At 44.2% G+C, this 27,859-nt stretch overlaps 1 protein-coding gene across 1 annotated transcript; it reads left to right on the top strand.

Annotated features, from left to right (window-relative positions):
- Positions 1-236: 236 nt before the first annotated feature.
- LOC147021493 (protein disulfide-isomerase A3-like) lies at positions 237-27,339 on the top strand. Its single transcript, XM_085891458.1, has 13 exons — positions 237-508; positions 7,956-8,034; positions 8,411-8,528; positions 9,132-9,239; positions 9,539-9,695; positions 10,765-10,881; positions 15,768-15,893; positions 16,019-16,198; positions 21,193-21,301; positions 21,551-21,679; positions 22,091-22,170; positions 25,666-25,723; positions 25,871-27,339. The coding sequence occupies exons 1-13, from the start codon at positions 354-356 to the stop codon at positions 26,129-26,131; spliced, it is 1,677 nt and encodes a 558-aa protein (XP_085747584.1). The 5' UTR covers positions 237-353; the 3' UTR covers positions 26,132-27,339.
- Positions 27,340-27,859: the final 520 nt, after the last annotated feature.

The following is a 27,859-nucleotide window of genomic DNA, read 5'->3' as shown; positions in this document are numbered from 1 at the left end:
GACCGGCACAATGTGACTCTTTTAGAACGAGAAATTGTTTTGAGAATGGTTATTATGTCACCCACGTGTCGGTGGCACGAGAATTCTCAAGCGACGAAGACAGAACGACCAATGAACGGGCTCTGCGCGGCACTCCCGCACCGGGAGTATCAGGATATTCCCCGTCACCATGGAAACACGGAAGAAGCGGCATTGGGTATCTGAGGCGGCAGCCAATCGGAAGGCGCCAGCTCAGGTTCCTGTCCAACCGGCGCGAAGCAATGAATCGCGTAATGTCCCGATAATGTTAACGATGGTAATTATATGATCCTAATTGTTTGAGGAGCGTTTCTTGGTGTAAGGAGCGGCTGCTGATGGCGTGTTGGCTGGGACCGGTGTTGGTAGCTGTGATAGTGTGTGTGGTGGACGCAGAATGGGGCTATGACGTCATTGGTCTGACCTATGAAGAGGATTTGGACGCCAAGCTGGCAGACTGGGAACACGGCATGGTGGATTTTTACATTGAAGAGTAAGTACTTTCAGAGTGCAGTTAGCAAATACATTACTATATATATGTATATATATATATATATATATATATATATATATATATATATATATATATATATATATATATATATATCGACATATATAAATATATAAATATATTCATATATATACATATATAAATATATTCATATATATATATATATATATATATATATATATATATATATATATATATATATATATATATATATATATATATATATATATATGTATATAATTATATGGAATATATTAATATATATATATATATATATATATATATAATATATATATATATATATATATATATATATACATGAATATATATGAATATATATATATATATATATATATATATATATATATATATATATATATATATATATATATATATATATATATATATATATATATATATATATATATATATATATTCATATTGCTACGGATCTGGAAACCATTTGCATTCAACATACAGATGTCCCAAAAGTCAGTTATGTCGTTAAGTATGTGTGTAGTCATATCCCCTTCCTTTTATCTCGTGGGTGAATCAAAGACGTGCGTTGCGATTTCTTTTAGTTAGGTTATTACATCTCATAAACCATCCCATCTGCATGACCCCTTTGGCCCATCACGCTTAATCACCACCCACTGGCTGCTTGTACCTTGACTTGCCGAGAGGGGGTCTCGCAGTTCCAGTTCTCGGCTCCCACGAACGTTGTAACTCTTGTACGATGACCTTCGTGGTGTTGACACTGTTACTCATCGAGTGTGAAGCTACGTGGAGGAGTAACTGGGGTCTCCTGGCAGGGGCCGAGGCCCCGCCCCGGAAAGGTGGGCTGGAGGACCCTGTCCAATCAAAGGTGGACAACAAGGTGCGTTTTCGCCAAGGGCCCCTCCCCGTGGAGAGAGAGGCCAATAAATCTCCGAGACTGTAAAAAGGGGTCTGGTCGAGTTTGCTTTCATGGTGGCTGTAACGGGTCGAGTTTGCTTTCACGGTGGCTGTAAGCAGTCAGTTTTGTTTCACGGTGGCTGTACGGGGTTCTGGAGTTTCACAGTGGCGGCTTCGAGGAGTTTTAAGGAAGGACAGAGCGACCCTGACCTCCCTCCGTGGACCCCGATTGTTCATCAACCGAGCTCCGCCACGAACCACGAGTCCATATGTGCGACTGGGAACCGGACCAACGACCTTTGTCAGGTGCCGCATGATGGAGCATGCCCTTCCTCCGACGGTCAGGTACACCACCGAACTCTGACCCCCAGCTTGTCTCTCTCCATGGCTGCGAGGGTCCAATAAAGACTCTGGGTTTCTTTTCATTTTGTGTGTGTGTGTCTGCATGTGAGCCCATCTTGTGAGTAGATCTGAATAAGTGTTTTTGCTCATTGTAAATATTCTTTCTTGCATATTCACGTTAAGTCTTGCCTTTGTCTTTTTATTGCAAATAAACATTTGTAGAAATATTCCCAGTCCGTTTCTGTCCCTTCTTGAATTGATCCAGCATGGTTCGGATCTGAGTTTAGGCGGGGTTTTATCCCCGATAATCTGTTAATTCCAGCCGGCACGGCTTTGGCAGTTTCCGCTCGGCTGCACCCGAACCGGAGTTGGTAGGCGGTAGTTGGAACTCTACCGCAGTCGGTAGAGTGACCCGGTTCGAGCAAGACGTGCCGAGGGCGTGGTTTCCCCGGTTGTCGAAATCGCGTAGTTAATTAGGTAAATTGTTTCGAGACAAATAGACCCTACGATACGCAGTTGAGATACTGGCGACCACAGTCGGTTAAACGACCCACCGGCTCGCGGAGTTATCCGAGCGATGGCCGACAATTCCCAGGAGATTGGTGGGAGACGACGCAAGCTTTCCCCACCTAGTTGTCGCTCTCGCCACCGACCCCCGACCCACAACAGTTTGGTGTCAGGAGCGGGGTACGAACTCATCCGCCTCCATAGAAAATTTGTGGGGTTCGAATCCACAACAGTTTGGTGTTCAGGAGCGGGTTTCGAACCCCTCTGCCCCCACAATAAATTTACAGGACACCAAACGCAATAGTTTGGTGTCAGGCTGTGGGACTCGAACCCTCCCGCCTCCATAGAGAAATTTACGGGATTCAGATCAGGGTGTGCTTGGCAACCCCCCCCCCCTTCCCTCCAAATTAAGAGCAGTAAAATTTTATTTTATTCTCAGCACGGACCATGGCGGACCAAGACGGACTGGTACAGGTGGGTTCAGAATTAACGTTAGAAGAACCCGTGGCTCAGGACATAACAATCCCTGTTGGATCCGCTCCCGATCGTGGCGGATCGGCTCCGCTATCGGCTCCGCCATTTGACATGAGCCAGATGATGGAGATGTTGATGGAAAGAATGGATGCGAATGTGCAAACACTGAGAGGTGAAATGCAAAGCATGGGGATAAGCTTACAAGAACAAATTAAGGCGGGCCAGGAGGAAATGAAGGCGGAGTTGGTAAAGGTGAAAGGCGAAATGCAGACCATGAAGTGGAAGATGGTGGATGAGATCAGTACAGTACGTGGGGAAATGACCGAGTTGAAAGGGAGTGTGAAAGGTGTTTGGTCTGCAATGGAAATGGGTAAGGAAGAAGTGATGGATAGGATAACGACGGTTGGGCGAGAGGTGGATAAACTCTAACAAGGGATGACGGAGATAATAAGGGAGACGCAGGATTTAGAAATAATAACAGAAACGCAAGAATTAGAAGAGAAAGATGAATTAAATAAAATTAAAGAGGAACACACACGAGAAGAGCTGGTAGGGGAAATTGGGGTTGAGCTTGGGGAATGTGTTGAGACCCAATGCGAGGGTTGGATTGACTTCCCACAGAAACGAGGGGAGACGGTATGCTCCCTCGAGGCAGGCCGTGATGAGGTGAGTCCAGTAAGGCCATACGAGGTCGAGCGGGTGCATGGTGCGAAGGAGCACATGCCGAGCTTGGGGGGGGGTATAGAAACCCCGGGATCTTTTGGGCTGACACGAGCCCCCGATGTGAATGTCCCAGAGTGTGTGTCAAAATGTGTGCAGAATGCAAATGATATGGAATGTGTGAGTGCATATGAGGAAATGGGACACGGACCGACCCAGACGGGAGACGTGGGTCGTGTAACGGACGGAGTTATTTTGGAAACTGCGCCGGCTCCGTGTGCTGTGCACAGCGAGTGGAATTCGCGGGACGTGCGGGACAAGTCCCGACGATGTTGCCGGGCCCGTGTGCGAGTGACGTTGGCAGGGATTGCGCAGCACGAAGGCCAGGTGAGAAACGCAAGGCTCACATGGTGGATGGCTCGGAAGCGGACGTGTAATGCGATTGACGGGGTGACGTTACGCTTCCAATTATCGCCCGAACGAAAGGGATGAGCAAATTGCAAACTGCCGCCCTGGCGATGCAAGGCCTACCGAGCCTTTGCACAAGCACCCGATCCCCGGCCAGGATGTAGCCAAAATCCTCAGCATGGGCAAAGGAGCATTAGTTAGTGGATGGGTTTAGCGTTAGATAGACCGGCCTCATGGGGTATGAGCAGGCCTCCATGGGGCCTAGTGGGATCAGTTAGAGGAAATTTAGGTTAGAATTTAGAATGGATTGGAGACATGGACAGACATGGTACGTGTAGTGGGGACGTAGCTTAGCGGAATAATGAAATGGAACGTGCATTAGAATAAGGGATGACGGGGAGCACAAATTTGTTAGGGGGACGTAGTTGTTAGAGTGCGTTAAAAAAAAAAAAAACTAGCATCCGTTGAAGGCAAAGTCTTCGATATCCCCCACCATAGTAAATGAGGATTAACAAACTTATATTCCCTAAGCGTGTGCAATATGTATGTGAAGTTTCCCCTTGATCTGAGCAGCCGTTCTGGAGAAGAAGATATTTGAAGGTTTTAGGGTAAATTCAATATGGCCGCCAAACCATGTGACCTATCAATTAGAAATTAACAAACTTCTGAAAGTATGTCTTGGGAAAGTGTATATAATATGAAATTTTGTCTCAATCTGTCCAGCCGTTCTGGAGAAGAAGATTTTAAAAATTTATTAATTTTCAATCCAAGATGGCTGACGAACCATGTGACCTATGACATCCTAAATTTACATTCTGCCTCCAATCCTCCAGTGGAATACGTTTGTGAAGTTTCATGTTAATCGGATGAGGTGTGTTTTTCTATCCAAGTTGGCCGCCAAACCATGTTATTTGTGACGTCATAATTTTTTAATATGTATGCAGACATCATGGAAGATGATATTTGCAAATTTTCACTTCGTTAGGTTATGTGATTCTAGAGAAAACATTATTTAATATTTTTCTTAAATCCAACATGGCTGCCAAACCATGTGACCTATCAATTAGAAAATATCAAAAGGCACCAGTTCACCACTTGCTTGATATGTGTACCAGATTTCGTAAATATATCTTGAGGGGATTTGTAGTTAAGCTCCGGAAACGAAAGTGACGGACAGACGGAACCCATTTCTATATCCCCCGCCAACTTCGTTGGTTGGCGGGGGATAATAAAACAGAGAAAGAAACATGATGAGTGAATGTGGGTCAGCGGGTCCGAGTGTGAGTGAAGTGAATGTGGAATGCATGGTGCGAATGAATGATTGGGGGGAGGAGTGAATCCCACCCAAGGGAACCCGGGATTAGTGTAATGTTAGTTCGTGGGTTAGTTAAATTAACAAATCGGATGTCTTTTTGTTGTTGGTGTTGAATGAAGGCACGAAACCTTTTTGTAGGGTGCAGGAGTCTATTGACCGGCTGGGATCGTGGCTGGTGAAATGTGCGCACTGAGTGGGCCCCCCCCCCCCGGGTACCGGAGTAGTTGGCCAGAGTAGGCCATCGGTCCAAGGGACCGAGTTAGTGTAATGGGCACGGGCAGCCCACGGAAACGGGACCCGGAGCACCAAAATGCCACGTGGGCATCGAAGGGGACACTGCCAGGGGAATTCCCCATGTTCATACGGAGTAGGTAAGCTCGGAGACAGCCTCAACAACCCGGGGGTGCCGTAGTTGGAGTTCGGCATATGGGAATCCCTGCCAATTGAGCCACGCTGCCCAGCCACGAAATTGTGCAAGAGCATGAGAGAAAATTTGCGGGCCAGGCCCAAATTAATAATGAACACCAACACAGGCGACGGGAATCACGTTTTCTAGAACCGACAGTTTAAAGAGACAGGCGTGTTGAAAAGCCCCAGGGATAGATTAAAGTTTAATAAATGCTCGGGTAGGTAGGAAACATGGACTCCTTCACACCATCCATCTCTTCGCTGTTCGTAGGCTGCTGGACTCACCTTGGGAAATTGCTGAAATCTGTGGTAGTTATTCTGAGGCTGCATTGGGCCTCGAGACGGATTCACTAGTCTCTTCCTCAATCCCCTCAAAAAATGATCTTAGGGATCGGGGATAGACGGTCAGGCCAGGTTAGCCGGACAAAGACGATAAAGGGGCTAGGGACACATGTAATTCTAAAAAAAAAAAAATACAAAAGAAAGTAAATAAATAAAAATAAAAATAGTCTAAATGTCGTTGTTTTTTTTGTTGTTGCAAGCTAATGGGTGTGGGTATGAACAAGGACAGGCAAAGGTGATAGGTTTGGAGGAGACAGTAGGGTAGGTCCGAGCCCGTTTCTGGACCGGCCGGCACCACCGCACTCCCTCCACAGAACCTCACAGACCAGCCCAGAGGCCGGCCAGCTTCATATGCCGACCTGTTGCGCTGTATTTGCTGGTCCACATTTGCCTTGCCTCACTTGCCTGCCTTTGCCTTGTCTCCATGCCTGCTTTGCCCTTGTTGCATTGCCCCTGTGTCACCATCTCAACCATGTACTGAGAACTGCGACCTCAACTCCCTCCCTTCCTGGCTGCAAAAGTGTCCCCTTTTCTTTTCGTTGGGTTTGTTTTGTCTGAGTGTGTATCTAAAAGTGTGGCGCCTGTCTTTTAAGTAAAATTGTATAAGATCTTTGATTATTGTATTTCTTACTTTTATTATTCTCGCGTAAGTCTGGTCTGTGTCCGCTTTGGTAAGTTGCTGTATAATTGTCGCACTACATCTCTCTCATCTTTCCCCTGCATAACATAACCAAAAAATCTTTTTATGTGCCACATGCTTTTCCCCACTTTATTTTAAATAAATAATTGCAGAAATGTTCCCAGCTTGTCTTTGTGTTTTCCTCCATTGGTCCAGCATGGTTCGGATCTGAGTTTAGCCGGGTCTTTATTCCCGATAATCCATTCCTTCGAGCCGGTACGTCCTTGGCAGTTCCGCTCGGCTGCATCCGATCTGAAAAGGTAGTTGGTAGTTGGTGCTCTACCGTAGTCGGTATGATCCGGTTCGGGCAAGGTGTACCAAGGGCGTGGTTCCCCGGTAGTTGAAACCGCGTGATTAATTAGGTAACTTGGTTCTAGACAGGAGGACCCAATACCATGCGGTTGAGGTATTGGCGTCCACGGTCGGTTAAGCGACCTGACGCATCACTGAATTATCCGTGAGCGACGGCCTACAATTCCAGGGAGTCTGGTGGGAATAGACGTAAATTCCCCCACCTTGTGGTCGTTCTCGCCACCGGACCCCGGCCCGCAACAATATATATATATATATATATATATATATATATATATATATATATATATATATATATATATAGATGTATATAAGAGTGGGGTATGCTTACACATTGTAAGCAATAACGGGCTGTGCTTCCCCATTGTCTCGGGTCACTCACCTGCATTTATTTTTTTCATTTACTTATTTTCATATATTTCTATTTTCATTTACAGATGCTTTCTGATGGTTCTGTGATTGGTCCCCGTGTATCGGCTTCGATGTCCATTGGCGAATGAAATTACCATGCTTCCCCATTGTCTGGGATAACTCACCTGCATTTATTTATTTTCAGTCATATATTTCCTTTGATTTACATTTTCATTTGCGGACACTTTCCGATGGTTCTGTGATTTTTTTCCTGGTGTATCGGCTTCATTGTCCATTGGCCCATGAAATTTAGGCTTTCTAAGTGACCCTGAAGGTACCGAATTTTAATATCAGTGAGTGAGTGAGTCAATCAGTCAGTGAGTGGTTAGAATGAGCTTTATATATTAGATGTAGGATCTGAACCTGTGTTTCTTGCACCATAACTCATTAGGCAGGTGCTCAGATCGGAATGCCAACAGGCCAATCCAATTTGATCAATATCACCTTTTTGAGGCTTTAAATAGTATTTTGCAGATGTTGCTTTAAAATATTAGGAAATACACAACACATACATGTGGACGAAAGCAAACATGAAGCAAGAATGCGCTTGAGAATGAGCAGACATCTCTGTGGTACATTGTAGCAGCATGGACCACGATCCAAAAAGTGTCATTGCGCAATAGTAATGTGGAAGGAGATGGTCCAGCAGGTGTAACTACATTCTCCGTGTGCTCCAGGTGTGGACATTGCATGCGCCTCGCGCCGGAGTTTGATACCGCAGCCGAGGAGCTGCTGGGGCTCGTCACGTTGGGCAAGGTGGGGAGGATGGGTTAGGGATATGAGTAGGCTTAGCAATTTCACAATGGGCTGCATTTTACAGAAATTCACAGCAATTATTTAATAGTATGCAATTACAATTGTGCAGTACTATAATTATGTACAATGGAGCGCAACACCCTAACTTTCTTTTTAAGGCACAGTATTATAATGGTGTTTTTCATTTTGGTGTCATTGACATTATTATTTTTACATTATACATTGCATTTGATAAGTTGAAGTTGAAGAGTTTTTCCTGGGTCGTGAAACAATTCTTTATGATGTCGAGCAAAGTTCATTAATTTAGCTGATCAGCGTAATATTGCGCATCCATGCTGTGGTTGATTTTGAGAAATGTTCGTGGGTACGCTTGCAGATTGATTGCTCAGAGAGCAAACAGAAATGCCGAGACCAGGGTGTGTATGGCTACCCTACCATCAAGATGTACCACTATGGAAAGGCTGTTGCCACTTATGAGGGACCCAAGAAGGCAGGTGCGCATTAATGCTACATTGTAAACGTCAAATGTTATCTTGTGTACATTTTCTCATACAAATATACCGGCTCGATTTGAGTTCTCTCTCTCAATCTCATTGTGTGTTACATTCTTGAGGGAATCTGCTCCCCCGTGCTGATGACGACCTACTACTCAACCGGCCAGAAACACATGTCCGTTGACTCTCCCATGCTGCTAGTGTGGACCACAGACAGGATCATTAGTCCTGTTAGTCAGGATTCATGCGGCAATAGCTAGCTAGCATGGCATAGGATTCACTAGTCCTACAAAAGCGAAGGGGTCTGATATGAGATACATCATAATTTTTTGCGTGTGTGTGTGTGTGTGTGTGTGTGTGTGTGAATGTACATCATCTTTGGATTGCAACAGAAAGTGCTCTACCCTCTAAATACACAAGTGTGAGTGAATAAGTGAGTGAGTGTTATCCTTTGATTACACATTGAATATGCAAGTGCACTGTCCTTAGATTCGAATTAAACAAACGTGTGTGCCTTAGCCCCAGATTAGATAATAAGTGAGTGTGAGTGTGCCAATGTCAGATTACATCATGGGCACGGACGTGAGTTTGTGCTTTCCCCAGGTTATATCGTGAGGTTTGCAAAGAGAATGATCGGTCCTACATCAGTGCAGCTAAACTCACGCGCAGATTTCAAAAACTTCACGGAAGACTATGATGCAGGCATCGTTGGTATGTAAACACATCCCTTATGTTTCATTAATGTCACCATCAATTTCCAATGAACGACTGAGGCCTTACATTGATGACAGTGATAATTGAGTGTGGATACCTGGGATAACCTGTGAAACACCAGGATGACAATTTCTAGCTGGGTCGTGATTTGAACCCAGGATAGACAGCTTAGAGCAAGCGTGTGTACCTCTCGGCCATCCTGCCAGCCTGCAGTAATGGTAGTTACAATTAAATAGATCACAAATGATTCCACAATGATCCTGAATGTAAATGTCACCCATTCTGTACATCTCAAGGATTCTTCCCTGATGGCCGGACGGTCATGGGTTACTACCTGGGCTGGGAACGCTCCGCTTTTGCCGAGTGGTTACGTATTGCCGAAGTGCTCCGGCAGCAATACCGAGTGGCACACACATTTGCACCAGACCTGCTCGCCACACAAGGAGGAGAAGAGTGAGTTCCCACCATATACACTCTCTTCCATTCCCAAATTCATGCAAACTCACATTGATATTCCACCTGCCAAATCCCCAAACTGAACCCATTGTGATGCAGTAATGCCTGAAGCCCATTACATTCTTTCTCAGAACGGGAAGAAATAGACTGAACAACGATCTCTCTCTCTCTCTCTCTCTCTCTCTCTCTCTCTCTCTCTCTCTCTCTCTCTCTCTCTCTCTCTCTCTCTCTCTCTCTCTCTCTCTCTCGCTCTCTCGCTCTCTCTTCTCACGATTGGATAACCTTCAGACACAACTAATGTTATTGACCTGCTGGAGAGGTTCTGGGAATAAGGGTCAAAACGTTTGTGATGGATGTTCCCAGTAGCCTGCGGCTGCTGGTTGCATCATTGCTGTGAGTATGACAGTGCCGCAGATGCCGTGCCCCTTGTAGGTTCGGGCAGCAATTTGAAATTCGTTCAGGGTGCTGGCGATAGCTCACCTACTCTTCAGGAAGGACACCGTGGGATCTTTAACATCCACTAGCTAATGCCGGCGAACGGGACACCCAGTTTAATATCCATCTGAGGGACGGCACACACATTGATGAATCACCCTGCTCATGATCCTTCAGATGGATGTGAAGCTGGGGGTTCATCTGCTAACATTAGCTTTGTGGACGGTAAAGATCCCACAGTGTCTTTCAATGAAGAGTAGGCGAGTTATTACTGTTACCCTGAATAAACTACAAACTTTTGCCACCTTCACTCAAACGCCAGGCATTGTCAGCTGGTTCCTGGAAGACTTGTGCCAGGATTATATGCCACATGAACCGCTGACCCCCAACTTAATGGGGAAATGGTGTAAAGAGCAGAGAGACTATGTTTGATATTTAATAAAAAAAAAAATTGAATCCTCTATAATCTATATTCTATCATAACATGCATTGCATAAATTTTTTTTCACAAATCATGCATTTCGAATGGGCTCGTGTGAGGTTATCATGGTGGCCATAATGCATTATGCACGGAGATCTTGGTCATTCCCAGAAGTCGTGTTCTGAAAGTTCGCCACGTGCTTCCCTGCAGGGCTGTGGTGCTGTTCAGGCCACAAAGACTGGCCAACATTTACGAAGAAACAGCCATACGTTACCCCACCAAGAACTACACTCTGCCAAAGATACGGAACTTTATCAAGAAGAACATGTGAGCTTGAAGGACAGGTGGTGAAGGTGGTGTTTGAAGGTGGTGTTGGTATAATTGAGGGGGGTGGGTTAGAGGGGTAGGGTATGGGAGGGCAGGGTGGTTCTTGGATGGAGATGTTTGTCGTAGGGATGGAGTTTTTGAGAGAGTAAATTGTATTTATTTTTTGAAGCAGAATGGCAACTAGCACACGGAATGTTAATTTACACGTACGTTTCATTGATTTGATCATTTGCAATTTTATTACCTCTGCCGCCGAAGGTGGACGGAGGTTATGTTTTCACCCCTGTTTGTCTGTCTCTGCGGTGTTCATTTGTTTGTTTGTTTGCAAGCAGGATATCTCAAAAAGTTACGGATGGATTTGGACAAATTTGGTGAACAGTTTCGGAGTGTTCCAAGGACGAATTGATTAGATTTTGGTTGAAGATCTGAATCCAGATACGAGAATTTTTTTTAATTTCATGAGTGATTCTTCACCATTGAGAGATGGGGCCAAAAAATGATACGTATAGCATGATGTTTCGAAAGGTTATGAAAGAGTTCTGACAAAACTAGGTGGATGAGTCCGGTAGGTGAGATGAGCAAGCCGATTCGATATTGGTTCAGGTCCGGATAATGATCCGGCCTATGAGTGGAATACAAAATGTAAACTCTTCAGCCTGGCGGAGGTATGCACTCTACCGAGTGGCAATCTCATTTAGTGTATGTGCATAAGGGACAGAAGTGCCTTCATTTAATTGGCAAAATTTTTTCCCTCAACATTGTCAAGCCACATGTGAAAGTTTTTAGAGCCTCGTGGAGGATCTCTAAGTCTTACTCACGTTGTTGTTCTTGTGGACTTTTTTGTTTCACAGCCGACAGTTTTCATCGAAACTTCCTGAAACTTTGCGTATATGTGTAAAATTACCCCGCGCAGACAGTAACCATCTCCGATTTTGAAAATTCCTCCGAGAAAAAAAGTTATGACGTCAAAATATCTCCGCTAATGGAAATCGCCTAAAAAATTATCTCCGAAACGAGGCAAGCTTTTTGAATTCTGTTTGCGGGAATCGAACAGGGCATTAGCAGAGATGAATTTCCGCACATATGATGCATCACTATGACGTCATATCAATTTTTATAACGTCATATCAATTTTTTGACATTTTTTGTTTCACAACCCAGAGTTTTCATCGGATCTTTGTGAAACTTGCCATGTATATGCAGAAAGCCCACGAGCAGGCAGTGACCATCTCCGATTTTGGAAATTCTTCCGAGGAAAAAAGTTGATGTCATAATATCGCCGCTAATGGAAATCGCCTATACCATTATTTTCGAAACTGGGCAAGCTGTTTGAATTTTGTTTGCGGGAATCAAGCCGGGCATTAGCACAGATAATTTATCGCAAACCTGATACATCACAATGACGTCATATTCGTTTTTATGACGTCATCATTAAGAGGACGAGGATCTTAGCTCATTCGAGCTTGTTTAAACTTGTTATTCATACTAGCAGAGTACCCGTCCCATGGATAATCCTGTTCAAAGATTGCAACAAGTCCTTCCGACACATACCTTTATTTGGGCGGTGTATAGGCAACTGACAGCTGCTTCGATCGCTCCCCCCCCAAAAAAAACCCGGGTTACGTGCATGAAGCAAAACCATACCTACTGCTTATATTTCAAAACACTTCTCTGCAATGGAAAACGTGGGGACAGGAATACTGTATTGTAAAGGTGAAGACTTGTAATACCCTCCCCCACCTGGAGGCGGTGCTATACGATACACATTTATATAGAGAATTTGCGTCCTCACCTCCTTCTCCCAAGACCACCGGCAAAGATAAAACACCCCAATACACCCATTAGGGTCATGTTGATCCTATATAGCAAGTCTGGATGTAATTGGCGCAGAACTGTAGGAGTAGTATGACAGACAAAAAACAAACACACAAACAAACACCAGTTCATGAATTGGATAAGGATAAGGATAAGGATAATCTTGTGAAGTGTAAAGTTTGGGGAATCATTACATTGTGGAATGTAACACCGTGTAAAAGGAAAAATGAGGATGCATAGGCTATCTATATTACTGAAACTACGAGACTGTGATATGTACTGGGTGTGCCAAAAAAACCCCCAAACCCTCTCATTTTTATTCACCATCAATTTATTAGTCCCCTACTGGTTTCACCAGAGGGGACTATAGGTTGGCTCTCTGTCTGTCCATCCATCGGTCCATCTGTCTGTCCCACCTTTGTTTTTTCATATTATTTTCCCATACCCTTTTAGCATATTCAACTGAAACTTATTACACGGCTTTATTATGAGAAGTTACATAACAAGTTTGAGTTTCATCAATTTTTCATTCAGTTATGCCCTTTTTAAACTGAGAAAACATCATATCACATATAAGACATGCGTCAGCATTCAGCTTCCCTGGCTCCACCCCACTGCTTTACACCCATTGGCTGGCCAACTAGCCTGACTCCACCCCAATAAAATCATGCACCCCATTGCGTGAGGGAGCTCAGATCGCCAGGCCTCAGGCCTTAGGTCTGGGTGTTAGTCCATGGCCCAATGCAATTGGAATGATCCCATGTATATAACCACGATGTATTTATTATATAAGTTATGCACATAAGCCGTCCGCATCTTTTTGCTTCATGTATGTACATAGGGGTTATTTTTAGCCGCGTAACGCTGGCTCTAAGAGAGCTTTGCGTTCTTCTTCTTCTTCTTCTTCTTCTTCTTCTTCTTCTTCTTCTTCTTCTTCTTCTTCTTCTTCTTCTTCTTCTTCTTCTTCTTCCAAAACCTTTAGGATCGGCTCTTTTATATGCAGGATCCGGATCTCCTTAAATACTAAACACCTGTACACATCCTCGCATTGACGGTGCCTTTTGAGAGCGTCTATCATGAACTTTTAAATATATTCAGACATTTGCTTTAAAGTTTCGAAAAGTTCACGTTACTATTTAAAGATTATTCCATTTAATGTGTTGTAATTTCGTAAATACACGATTTTCTCGTCATGAACAGGAGCCTCCATGACGGGGTTCGCTATTGGCTCCATCAAGGCACGTGACGAAATATCGTAAGTTGTTGTCGTTATTGCCTTTAGGACGCGGCTCTTGGACACATTTGTCCTTGTTCAATATGAAATAAGCAAAGCCTAGAAACAGACACAACACGGTGGTTTAGAAAGGTTCTTCTTCTTCATTTTGCTTCTGGTATTGGCTTGAGCGTGCAATAAATCAAACTAATTTTATCTCCAGTATGTTTTCGTATCTTTATTGGTTTCTCGTCTCCAAAAGATATCAGTCAATGAAAATTGCTTTTCCTTTTATTTTGCCGAATAGACCCAAATACAGTGGGTATAGGGTTTCTTCTTCTTCTTCTTCTTCTTCTTCTTCTTCTTCTTCTTCTTCTTCTTCTTCTTCTTCTTCTTCTTCTTCTTCTTCTTCTTCTTCTTCTTCTTCTTCTTCTTCTTCTTTATTGGGAGCAGTACGGGACATGTATTGCAAAGCAATTCTCGCTCTTGTTTTTCATGTATTTTTTTTTCTCTCTCATTTCAGATAATGATAGCTGAGGTCCTAAAGGAAATGCCGCCCTGGACAAATGAAGAAAAGGCTTTTTCTGTGGAATCCTTGATCGAAACGCAATCCTTCATCCAAAATCAAAGAAAGTTCAAGAGAAAATTTAACTGCAGAGATGTCCCACCCAAAGAGAGGATATTCAAACGGACGAATAAATTTCAAGACCAAAGAACTGTGCAAAACTTAAACTCAAAATCAACGGACAGACCAACTCATATTGGACGCCCTTCGTTGAGAACCCCTGAAGTCATTGAGAGAGTCCAACAGTCAGTCAGAAACAGTCCAAAAAAGTCACTTCGCCATCGCAGTCAAGAACTTGGACTAACGGTGTAAAGTCTCAGGATGATTCTCCGTGACGACATGAAACCTTATCCTTAGAGAATACAAGTCAGATACAAACTCATTGACCCAGACAAAAACAAGCATCTTGAAATGACTTGGTGGTTTGTGGAAAAAAAAAAAATTGAGCATGGAGTTGGTGTTGTCAATGACATTTGGTTTTCCGATGAGGCTCACCTTTTACTTAATGGCCAAGTCAACTCGAGGAACTACGTCTACTGGGGCACAGTACCGCCCGACGAGGTTCGCCAGAAACCCTTACATTCAGCCAAGTGTATGGCCTGGTGTGCAATGAGTAAGCATGGCATCATTGGACTGTCCTGGTTCGAAGATGAGGACGATAATGCCATGACCATCAACTCTGAGCATTACGTTAAAGTGTTGAATGAGTTCTGGGCTGCTCTTGGTCACAGGAGAAGCTTTCAAAGAGAAGACCAATGGTTGCAGCAGGACGGGGAAACCCCTCACACCCAAAATAAGTCCCGTAAGTTTGAGAGAGTGATTGGCTGATGTTTCAGTGTCGAGTGGTCTCCACGCTCCCTTGAGCCCACTAGATATTTATCTTTGGGGATATCTCAAAGACAATGTGTACAAGGAGAACCCAAGCAGCATCTTTGAGCTGAAACAAGCAATCACATAGAAGGTTCATTCCATCCCACTTTCCAAATATCAGCGCATAATCAACAACTTCGTTATCAGCATGTGATCGACCGAGTGCCAACCTAAAGTCTTCCAAGTTACGTTTCTCAAATGTGGTGCACCTGTGTCACACGAAATGTAGCAGATATTCCTGAAGTTTTACATAATTCAGAATATAAATGAATGTATTGTGGATTTATTTATGGGTTTGGTTTGTTTTTGCACACACTGTATAACATCCCTGTATAACAACTGATGTTCAGGGTCATTGACTATTCTTGTGTTATGGATGTTTGCTCAAATTGTTTGCACCTTAAATCTGCTTTGTGTTTTCAGTAAAGGACTTTGTCCTCAGCTATCACAGGACAACAAGGATGACCTTATGAAAGATGATCTTCTTATGGCCTTCTATGATGTGGACTGGGAGAACAAGACCAAGGTTACACAATACTGGAGGAACAGGTGCTATTGTGGGTCCATTATGCGAGCAGTTTAATGTGGGGATTGCTATAATCAAAATTCCCTGATTTCGGCAGCGAGTCTTGGTTGCAAGAAAAAATATCGATTTGAAGTCATTCTTTACTCAGGATATTGAAGGTGATGAAGATATTTTGGGAGAAAGGAGAAAAGATTGGTTGCACCATCGCTGACTACCGTGAGTTTGACCTTGAGATGTACATGTTCCACCTGCGTTTCAAACGTGGCGCACCCCTCGTTGGCATCCGTACTGCCAACAAGACCAGGCACACAATGACTGAGAAACTCACGTAAGTATTTTTTACACACCACCTCAAGCTATTCCACTGAAATGTGTCACTTTTAAGTTGTGACCTAATGTTGGGTGATTGTGATCTAATGTGAGTATGCCGATACAAGGTGTTTTTGTCGGACGAGTGGGCCCGTTGGTCCGATGGACCAAATTCTCATTGGTCTTCACAGCTTTGTTGCATACCCGCCTGCTGTACCACTTGAACATTAGCTTGCCTTTCACCGAGCCAACATGTGCTTGGAACCATCACGGGGATTATATGTGCGTTATTATTATTATTGCCATATGAAACTACTATTCTTATTATTGTTGTAAATGTTATTCGTATTAATTAATATATGCTTTGTTACAATGTTATCATTGTTTTTGTTATTTATTTTGCAATTAGGATGTAATGCCATGGTAGGACAGATTAAGCTGCTTTATATACCTTCACATGGTATGCATTTAAGACATGGGAATGGGAATTCTAATGGATTTTTTATGTACTTAATTAGCCTAATGAACTTAGGTCATGATGATCATTTTGGTGTATCACATTCCACATCAGACCTCTCTCGTAGAACTCCACAAAAAAACGAAAAACATCACACACACACACACACACACACACACACACACACACACACACACACACACACACACACACACACACACACACACACACACACACACACACACACACACACACACACACACACACACACACACACACACACACCTCATCTCATCTATAGTGGAGTCTTAAAGGGTCTTGTGGGTCATTTGGGACCTCAATAACTTTTTGATCTTCTGGGTCCTCTGGATCTTCTAGGTCTTTTGGCTCTTCGGTGTCTTTTGCGTCCTCTGGGTCCTCAGAGACTTTTGGGTTTTTAGGGTCCTTGGGGTATTTTGGGTCCTCAGGGTATTTTGCATCTCTTGGGTCGTCTGGTTCTTTTGGGTCCTCGAGAACTTTTGGGTCTTCTGGGTCCGCTGGGTCTTTTGGGTCCTCAGGAATTTTTGGGTCATCTGTGACTTTTGGGTCCTCAGGATCTTTTGAGTCCACTGGGTCCTTGGGGACTTTGGGATCATCTGGGTCTTTGGGGACTTTTTGGTCATCTGGGTCTTCTGGGTCCTCGGGGACTTTGGGGTCATTTGGGTCTTTTGGGTCCTTTTAGGTCCTCAGGGTCTTTTTGGTCCTCAGGGAATTTTGGGTCCTTGGGGACTTTTGGGTCATCTGGGTCTTCGGGGTCTAAAGGGTCTTCAAAGGTTTAAGGGGTCTCAGCAATCTAAAGGGGCAAAAGGTACATTCCAATAGTGAGTAATTACGTAATCAAGAAACACAAAAAGTATGTGACACACACACACACACACACACACACACACACACGGACACACACACACGGACACACACACACGGACACACACACAGACACACACACGGACACACGGACACACACGGACACACACACGGACACACACACGGACACACACACACATACGGACACACACACACGGACACACACACACACGGACACACACACACGGACACACACACACACACGGACACACACACACACACACATACACACACACACGGACACACACGGACACACATACACACACACGGACACACACACACACACGGACACACACACACGGACACACACACACATACACACACACACACACGGACACACACACACGGACACACACACACACACGGACACACACACACACACGGACACACACACACACGGACACACACACACGGACACACAAACACACACACACGGACACACACACACACGGACACACACGGACACACACACACACACACCTGATCCATTTATAGTCGACGCTGTCCCTGTAAACACAAAGTTTTGACAATTACATTCCATTGCATTGAGTACCAAATATGAATGGAGTTCATTGAGTAAGATGTGCAAGTGTAGTGATGTGTTTGTTTGGTTCTTGCCATGAGGGTTTATACATTGTACATTTATGGAGAAGCGGATGATAGACCCGATAGGCCATGTAAACCTACATGGAGTTTTAAAAGTTATCTTGTGTTAAGTGTTTGGATAAGTCAAGAGACCATATAACACTTTACTGGTAAATGAGATGGGACGTTCTGCTTTTAGAAAGAGTTCGAGCGAGGTTTTGGCGTCTGGTCTGGAGTTCTCTGTGAACCCGAGTGGCCGGGCAGTGTGGGGAAAGAGCACGTCGTGTATCCCGTGCTCTGCCAGCAGAGGGATGGGATGTGCTTTCTCCTCGTAACAGCTGTCTGAGTCCGAGAGGCAGAGATTTGGTCAATACCAGTGGCAAAGCTTGCTGGAAGGCCTTAGGGGGTGAAGGAGACTTGGTGGAAGGCCTTAGGGGGTGAAGGAGACTTGGTGGAAGGCCTTAGGGGGTGAAGGAGACTTGGTGGAAGGCCTTAGGGGGTGAAGGAGACTTGGTGGAAGGCCTTAGGGGGTGAAGGAGACTTGGTGGAAGGCCTTAGGGGGTGAAGGAGACTTGGTGGAAGGCCTTAGGGGGTGAAGGAGACTTGGTGGAAGGCCTCAGGCAGATATTGCTTGGAGACCACAGCGTGGAGACGGGAAAAACCCCGCTCTGTATCTGCATGAGGGCAAATGGAGGAAGAGGTGGTCAGGGGTGAAATATTTCATGAAATAAATTACTCTTCAGGAAATGTTGAAGAGGGAAACAAAGCATTGTAAACAAACTGTAAGTGGTAGTCCGAACCTCTTCACAAAGCCGAGGTGTCCTCCCCTACCCCTCATTCCTCCTCACATCCCTTATCTCTCCAACTCTCCCTCTATTTGTCCTTCAATCCTGCTGTTGGTGTTTCCCCCATCCCCCCTCTCTCTCTATTGTTCCTTTTGTTCTGTTGCATCCTAAGCCATTCAGTGTTCGAGATCTTCCATGAGCCTCGACTTCGTATTCAAAAAAAAATCCGAAAAATTCTGAAATACGAATAATGCTCAGTCCCCAATAATTCGGATTTGGAAGTTTTCACTGCACATACCTGAACAATGGAGAACACATGCCTGGTGTTGGCTTAATGGTTAGGGTGGTGGGCTTGGAATCCTAGGATCCTGAGTTTCAAATCCCCCTCGGCTGTTGAATTAATACCAGGTGGGGTTGACTCTGCCTGTCATCCTTCCTGGGTCGGCAAAATGAGTGCCAGCTTGCTGGTGTCCTGTGTTGGAGTGGCGACCCGTCCAGGATTGTACCCAATAGCCAAGGAGACCGCTTAGGCAGCACCAACGCTCTGCACAGAGTATGGTCCCAATGGACGGATGGATGTAGTGTTACGGATTTGGCAGCCATTTGCACACAAACAGACAGCAATCCCTAATCTGAGTTATTTCGATAAGTATGTGTTTATAGTTAGAATCCTTCCTTCATTCTAATGGGAATTTCGTGTGTGCGCTACGAGTTATTTTAGAGTTAGAATTTATACATTAACTACAACAACAACAGCAACAACAGCGGACCGTCGCCTCGTTCCACCGTCGCCATTACGCACATGGCCTTAGGTGAGGAGGGAGGCGGAGCTACAATCGTCTCAGCTCTGACTCCGCCCCAGAAAGGTGGGAGTTGCCCGCCTACCGTGGGCCTGTCCAATGAGGGACAGCCAGCGAATCGCGCTATGCAACCGTCCAATCAGGAGGCGAGTGGTGAGGAAAGAGATCGCTCCCACCTCAAGAGAGCCAGAGTGATCGGCGCGTTCTTTCTGGTGGTCTGGGTCTGCCTCGCCTGGTGTCGCCCTATCAGGGAAAGCTTTTTCGGGCTTGATCGCCGGTCGCCTCGTGATCTCTTGCCATCGTGCGGGCTGGCGTCCGTCGCTCGCTCCCCCGTCCCTGATGCTTGGTGCTGTGTTGTGGCGGTGGGTTCGAGTCCTGCCACAGGACAAGCTCGACCAGACCGCACGAGGCGGATAGGTTCAAGAGTAGGCTCGCGCCCTCAGCTCGCTTTCCCTCCGAGCTGAAAGGTCAAAATATAGACCCGACGGGTCCATTTATTTTGGGTGTGTGTGTGTGTGTGTGTGTGTGTGTGTGTGTGTGTGTGTGTGTGTGTGTGTGTGTGTGTGTCCGTGGGCCCCATCTTTAAGTAGGATTGATTAAGTGTTTTTCATTGTACATTGTTTCCATTGCTTTTATTCGGTTGTAACTCTGCTCTGTGTCTCCCTACCCGATTATTGCCTATTATAAGTAACCCCCCAATTGTTAAATGTTCCAGTTCGTTGCCTGTGTTTTCTTCAATTGACCCAGCACGGTTCGTGCTTGAGAAATAGTGAGGCTGTCGGTGCCATAAGTTGTCATTGGACCGGCGCGGCTTTGGTAACTCCCGCTCGGTTACGCCGGATCCGAGTCGGTAACAGCGACTCGGTTCGGACAAAGTCGACCGAGGGTGTGGCTTCTCCGGTAGTTAGACGGTGTGGGTACTTAGGTATATTGAAATTAAGCAATTAACCCTACCCCACACCATCGAAATATTGGCGACCACGGTCCGCTAAGGGACCCGTGACCTTTTGGAGTTATCCAAGGGTTACGACCTTGCAATTCCGGTGTTTGGTGGGAGACGGCCCGACTGCTCCGTCTGGCGGTCGTCCTCACCACCGAACCCCGGCCCACAACAGTAGAACACAAATCGCCTTTTGGCACTTTCAAACCCCTTCCATTTAGCAGTACTTGGACAAAATATTACGGCATTTTCTGTCATCATGCCCAATCAAATTCGCTGCTCGCAGACCCCGTCCATGCCCGTGTTTCTAAAGACCGCGTGCGGTAACGTGTTCGATGAACTCTAGTTGTGCATAGTTTACAGATGGTTGCAATATCAATGCTTTGACCTTATTTAACCGGATTGGTCATTCTTTTGTCAAACCTCCTCACTCTCTTGCTAGTGATGCAGTATATTTGTTATTGAGGTTTCTTTATGTGGTCGATGATGAACAATGATCGATAGGGCGTTGTACATATTTCTTTCACGATATCCTTGTGACAGACCTGAAGGCTTTGCACTTGAAAACTTTGTGGAGGAATACTTTGCCAAGAAAAAGAGAGCAGCAAGAATTAAACTTGGAATTCCAGTGTACAAACCCAAAGGAGTACAGGTAAAGTGGGAGAAGGGATAGCAGTTAACTACTGAGGTTGTTGGGGTTGGGGGGGGGACCCAATAGGGTTGGTGGTAAAAGGGACTTTATTTCAGACTTGTCTGCAATTCCTGGATTAATGCAAAGGGAATGAGAAGGGTGGAGAAAAGAGATGGAGGGTTGGAGGAGAAGAAAGTGATGCTGTGGATTCATAATATTAATGAGCAAAATGGTGACACACGAATGAAGCTAATCATGTATATCCGGCAGGAAGTTGTAAGCAAGACATTCAATGAAATAGTGAATGATCCCCGCCGTGACGTCCTCATCCAATTCTGCGTCCCTCTGCACGAGGAATGCAACCGTCTTGAACCAAAGTACCGCGAACTTGCTTGGAAGGTGAGATGGGCCCCGACTCGTTTAGGGACGTCGGTCGAGTCCAAGCATTTCCACAGTCGTCCGTTTGCACGCATGTGGAGCTTCATGTGGCTGCTTGGTCTCATCTCATCACACATCTCTTGTGTTTCCGAAATTTCAAAGCTTTTCTTTTGATGTCAAACACTTCTCTGGTTATTTGCTTACTGTTAAAAGGGAATTTTCTTGTATCCTGTGCTTTTTCTCTTTGGAATGCTGCTCTTGCCATTGTTTAAGTTGCCTTGAGAAGACGCTCACTGTGAGCAAAGGATTTCCTTAATACTTTGCCACAACTTGACACCTTTTACTTCCTGTTTGTCAAGGTTTTGTTCGTAAACTTTTTAATCCATCTCCTTATAACCTTGATAGTGGAATATTACCCTGTCTTGTGTGCAGGTGGCAAACGACCCCAACGTGTTGATTGCCCGTATGGATGCCATCACGTACAAAGTTCCAAAGCTCTATGAGGCTCGCTCGTGAGCAGCACAGCACACACTTGGCACACACTCACCTCGTGCAGTCTTAACTAATGCTGTGGATAGCATGCCGTGCACAGTCTTAAACCACAGGTGTATATAGTCACACCAAACACCAAATCCCTTACATGCACCATTTTGTCTTTCCTTGGATGTTCACACCCATAAAAAGAGAGTTCATCTTCATGACGGATTTGTCACTCAAAGAGGTTAATGGATTTCTGATGTGAAAAATATAGCAATGAAATGGGATGTTGAGGGATGCACGAGTTAGCACAGAGGCAGTCAGATATGAAGAAGCCAGTGCTGAACAGCTTACATAACAGGGTAATGCAGGAGGCAGAGAGATTAGTGAAGTGATAGCAGATGTATTGAATGACTCGATTGGGATAGGAGAGGTACCAGCGGCTTGGAAGATAGGATATGGATACAGTACTAACATCTAAGAAAGGATCAAGGGAAGCAACGGTGAAATAGAGGTGATTGTTTGGCTTCAGTATGAATGATAATCGAGACAAAAATGAATATGAAATAATAAGCCAACATGAACCGACATTGAATAGCCCTGCGATTACCACACCTGGAAATGTTTAATATCATCAATTAGATCTCATCCACAGAGAGGTTGACAAAGGTAGATCATGCTTAACTAATTTACTACATACTAACAGAGTACCCACAATATGGGCGATCTTGTTCCAAGCGTGCAACATGTTCTTCTAACGCATGCCTTTATTTCGGTGGTGCATAGGCAGCTGACAACTCTGTATAGGCAAAAAAAACAAATTAACCCGATTTACCTGCATGAAGCAAAAACGTACCAACTGGTTCTAAATCAAAACACCTCACTGGACTGGAAAACATGGAGACAGGAAAACTGTACTGTAAAGGGTGGGGACTTGTAATACCTTCCCTCACCTGGAGGCGGCACTACACGATACACATTTACATCGAGAATTTGTGTGCTCCCCCTCCTCTTACCCCCAAGACCACTGGCAAAGATAAAAACCCCTTTATAATGAATTGGGGGCATGCTGATCCAATGTAGCACGTCTGGATGTAATCGGGCCACAACTGCAGGAGAAGTAGCGCAACAAACACACACAAACACCAGTCTGTGAATTATAGCAAGGATTACTGAAAACATAACTAATTGTCTATAAATGAACGTTAATAGACGATTTATTATCCCGCTCCCCGGAGGGAGGGAGCGGGATATTGTAATCATCCGATTTGTTTGTCTGTTTGTTGGGTCGTCGATCTAGTCGAAAAAAAAAAAATTGAGATTTTTTTTCGACCCTTATTATCAGTATTTCTGTCGATATGTTAGTCTGTCTGTCTGTCTGTGCTTCTCTGTATGTGTCTGTTTGGTCCAGTGCTCCGTTAATACAATGGCGATTTCGATGAAACTTGGTTGGTAGGTTCATACCATGACCGAGTTGTATACAAATGAGAACCGTTGCTATGGACACCACCGTTGCCTAGCAACGGGACTTTGAAGTTTTTGAAAAATCATTAAAAAAATTTTTGTCGAAAATCAAAAATCGGGCCATGAGCGACTGTGGGCAGTACATTCAGCCATATTGTCAAAAATTTTGAATGAACCCTGGTCGAAAACAATAAAACAACGAAGTTCGTTATATCTCAGAGACTATGAGTCAGATATACATGAAACTGGTATGGTAGGTTCATGGTATGTCCTAGTTATGTGTGAGAAAGAACCGTTGCTATGGGCCCCTCCGTTGCCTAGCAACGGCCGAAAAACCTCTAAATGTGGGGGTATTTTAACGAAAAAACAATCTGCAGCATTAACCCTTGAAGCTAGAATCATGAATTTTCTTGTGCTTAATCCTCAGGTCATTCCACCATCGAACGGGCCCATCGCGTCAGGTTCTATTGGATAGTTGACTACCCATGTCTGCCTACCGGCTTGTTGGGTCGTCGATCTAGTCGAAAATTTTTTTTTTTTAATTTTTTTTGGGGGGGATTTGTTCTACCCTTATTATCAGTATTGAAAATGGCGATTTCAGTTAATACAATGGCGATTTCGATGAAACTTGGTTGGTGGTTCATACCATGACCTAGTTGTGTGCAAATGAGAACCGTTGCCATGGACACCACCGTTGCCTGGCAACGGGACTTTGAAATTTTTGGAAAATCATAAAAAATTAATTTTTTTGAAAATAAAAAATCGGGTCACGAGCGACTGTGGGCAGTACATTCAGCCATATTGTCAAAGATTTCCAGCCGGATCCTATGAAAACAGTCGGAGAAGATAGACTTTGAATGAACCCTGGTCGAAAACAATAAAACAACGAAGTTCGTTATATCTCAGAGACGATGAGTCAGATATACACAAAACTGGTATGGTAGGTTCATGGTATGTCCTAGTTATGTGTGAGAAAGAACTGTTGCTATGGACCCCTCCGTTGCCTAGCAACGGCTGAAAAACCTCTAAATGTGGGGGTATTTTAATGAAAAAACAATCTGCAGCATTAACCCTTGAAGCGAGAATCATGAATTTTCTTGTGCTTAATCCTCAGGTCATTCCCCATCGAACGGGCCCATCGCATCAGGTTCTATTGGGTAGTCGACTACCCATGTCCTCCTACCGGCTTGTTTGTCTGTCTGTCTGTTAGCAACTTTACAGCAAAACGGCTTTAGCAAACACTATCAAATTTAATCCACAGGTGGGCAATGAACTTTGGACGACCCCATTAACTTTTGGGTCCAATTAGATCAAAGGTCAAGTTCAGGTCACGAAAAGGTGAAAATCGTTTTTCGCTCATAACTTCGTCAAAAATTATCCAATTTACTTCAAACTAAGCTTATAGTGAAACTTCATCAAAAATGGTTTCATTGACTTCAAACTACGACTAAAATATTCCTTATAATCAACATTCAGGTTAAGGATGTATCAAATTTAAATTTGATCCCCAAAATAACTTTATGCCTTAAATGGGCGGGATTTGTTGTGCCTGGCACGACTTGTTTTTTATGTTGAGTTTGAAAACTTGTGATAAAGTCCCGTTTGGGAGGTTGCAAGCTCATGTTTGAGCAATTGGCAAAGAGGGCAAAGTTGCAGGTCATGGAGAACAGAAAATGAAGGACACCAAGTGGCAAATGTGAAGGTCATGGCCTGGCCTTCAGCTCACCTTGAGAGCAGCCTCAACCCCCAAAATAATAAAAATTAATTGTAAAAAAAAATGAAAAACAAACCTTACACCTTCTCCCAGGCTATTACACCAGGTTCTGTGTTATCACAGGTGTATGTACAGGTATGTGGTATTGTTCGGGTGACTATTATTCACAGTCAGGATGGATCAATCAGAGTACAGGATGTTACTTTCCTGTACCTGTTTTTCCTTGTATATTCACATGTACAGTCCAGTACTTTATAAAGATGTGACAAGAACCAAATGCAGTATTCTAGAACCACACGGCTCATGTGGTGAAACATAACAAATCTGTCCACGTGCCTTTGTGTCTGGGCAGGTTCCCAACAATCTACTTGGTCCCAAAGAGGAAGAAGCGGAGCCCAAAGGTTTACTTGGTATGTTTCACTACTGGCTCCTCGTACTCCAATGTCTAACCCAGCATTTGAGTTTTTTTGGAAATTAAAATATGTTAAAGGTTGTTATTCCATAAAAGGGCAGCTCCACATGGTGACACAATTTTTTTGTGTGTGTGATTGCTACAGGGTCGCTTAGAGACGCGAAACATGCTGGAGTTCCTGCAGAATGAGGTCACAAGAAAACCATTGATTGTACGCAAGAAGAAAAAGCCCAAACCGCCAAAGTCGAAGAAAAAAGAGGTGCCGACGGAGGGTGAGAACGGCGAGCCACCGTCTACGGTGGAACTGCAGCTCAAACAGCTGTTTAAAGCACATGATAACATCGTAAGACAGAGAAAAAGAGAGGAGGAAGAGGAGAAGGTGTATGGAAAAAGAGATGAGCTATAATGTTCATGAATATGGCAATGGATAAAATCCTAAATATAACCCCTTTAAAAGGCTGGACTGCTCCACTTTACCATAGAAAGGCCATTTAAGTCGCTTTGAACCAAAGGAACTGAAACAGGCGGTGAATACTGAAAAGGAAAGCAGATGGTTCAAAGGGTCACAGAACCTTGTGATAAACCTTGTGATTTCTTGTGATAAAAAAAAATAATAATAATAATTTTAAACTTAATGCGAAACCCAATTGCTCTCCGAGATCTTTCAGGAAATGTGACACGGCCTGAAATAGGACAGATGGCAAGTAGGCCTCGTGGCTCTTTCCGATAAATTCCAACCGCTCTCTAGGATGTTGCGCACACACACACACACACACACACACACACACACACACACACACACACACAATGACAAATTGCTTTCTTAGAACTATGCACAGTTATCCAGCGGAACCGTTAACTTTCATGAAGATAAAGAGAAAGTCGAGCATTCCAAAGACTTTTCCATGATGAGAAGCGAGAAGAATAATTTTGGTTTAAAGGAAATCCTCTACAATCTGTAATTTCCAAATGGCAACAAGATATTATTGGGGCAAATGGAATCAGTCACATGCACGTGGCTTTGACTTGCGGTGGGGGGTGAGGGTGAGTTAAGGGAATCAATCAGACCAGGTCACAAAGCTCCACTCGTTCATTGTCCACAAACTCTCGGCACCTTTCCCATTTGTAACAGAGAAATGCCTTCTCCAGCCCAAAAGGTTTATACAACGGTCATTGTGGAGTACGATGGATCAAGGTGGGAGGAATTTGTGATAAAAATAACGAAATTTGTTGCAGGTTTTCCAAATTCCTTCCTCAAAATAGACTGCACAGGTGTTCAGCATTTTCAATTGGAGGACCTCCTGGAATTTCCAGCTTGCCTTTTCCCTGTAACAGCACAGGTCACAGTCTTTGTGAACAGCCGTTTGGACGTATTCCTGCTCGATACCTATAAAAGATACCTTTACACATTTTGCCCAATGTGTTGCTCAGGTATACGACTCCATTTACAGACCTGAAGCAGGCACCCGCACGTGATCAATTTTAAAAGGGTCTAAAAGATCTTGAGAGGCCACACACACACACACACACACACACACACACACACACACACACACACACACACACACACACACACACACACACACACACACACACACACACACACACACACACGTTTCATTGTTTCATGTAAAAAATAAATAAAAAAAGTTTTAGATTGTCCATGTGCAGGAAGTGTGCGTGATGTTTGTTCCCCTTGAATATTCTCCTGGTGGAGGCTCGAGTGTATTCATATCCTTGGCCTTGCATCTGGCTCCAGGTGTCCAAAGTAAAGACCAGGAGAATGGGTGGGTGGGGGAGAGAGAATATCCTTGAGATACCTTGACGTGTTTTATTGGGGATTTGAATTGTTCCTTCAGAATAATGGAGTATCAAGGTTTCGTTCGATTGCGCTAAAAATTTTGGGGTCCATTCTGAACAGTTAATTTTCAGGTTGGGCGGTCATGTTAAGTCATGGTGACTGGAGCAGGTCAGTTTTACAAAGAAACTTCATTACGATTGGTCACCAACCCGTGGACAGCCATCTCGAATACCTGCAGGGAGAGGACACACACAATGAAGATTACATTAGGTTATGTTGCGATGAGGCAAGAAGAACGAGTCTGTTACCGACATTTGACATCTTGCAAATCAT

The sequence above is a fragment of the Eptatretus burgeri genome, chromosome 8 (genome assembly GCF_056783735.1).
Source record: "Eptatretus burgeri isolate ZD-2024b chromosome 8, Ebu_testis_v1, whole genome shotgun sequence".
In the NCBI taxonomy this organism is placed as follows: domain Eukaryota; kingdom Metazoa; phylum Chordata; class Myxini; order Myxiniformes; family Myxinidae; genus Eptatretus; species Eptatretus burgeri.
Note: the sequence above shows the minus strand (reverse complement) of the source record. Positions and strands in the feature narration are given on the sequence as shown.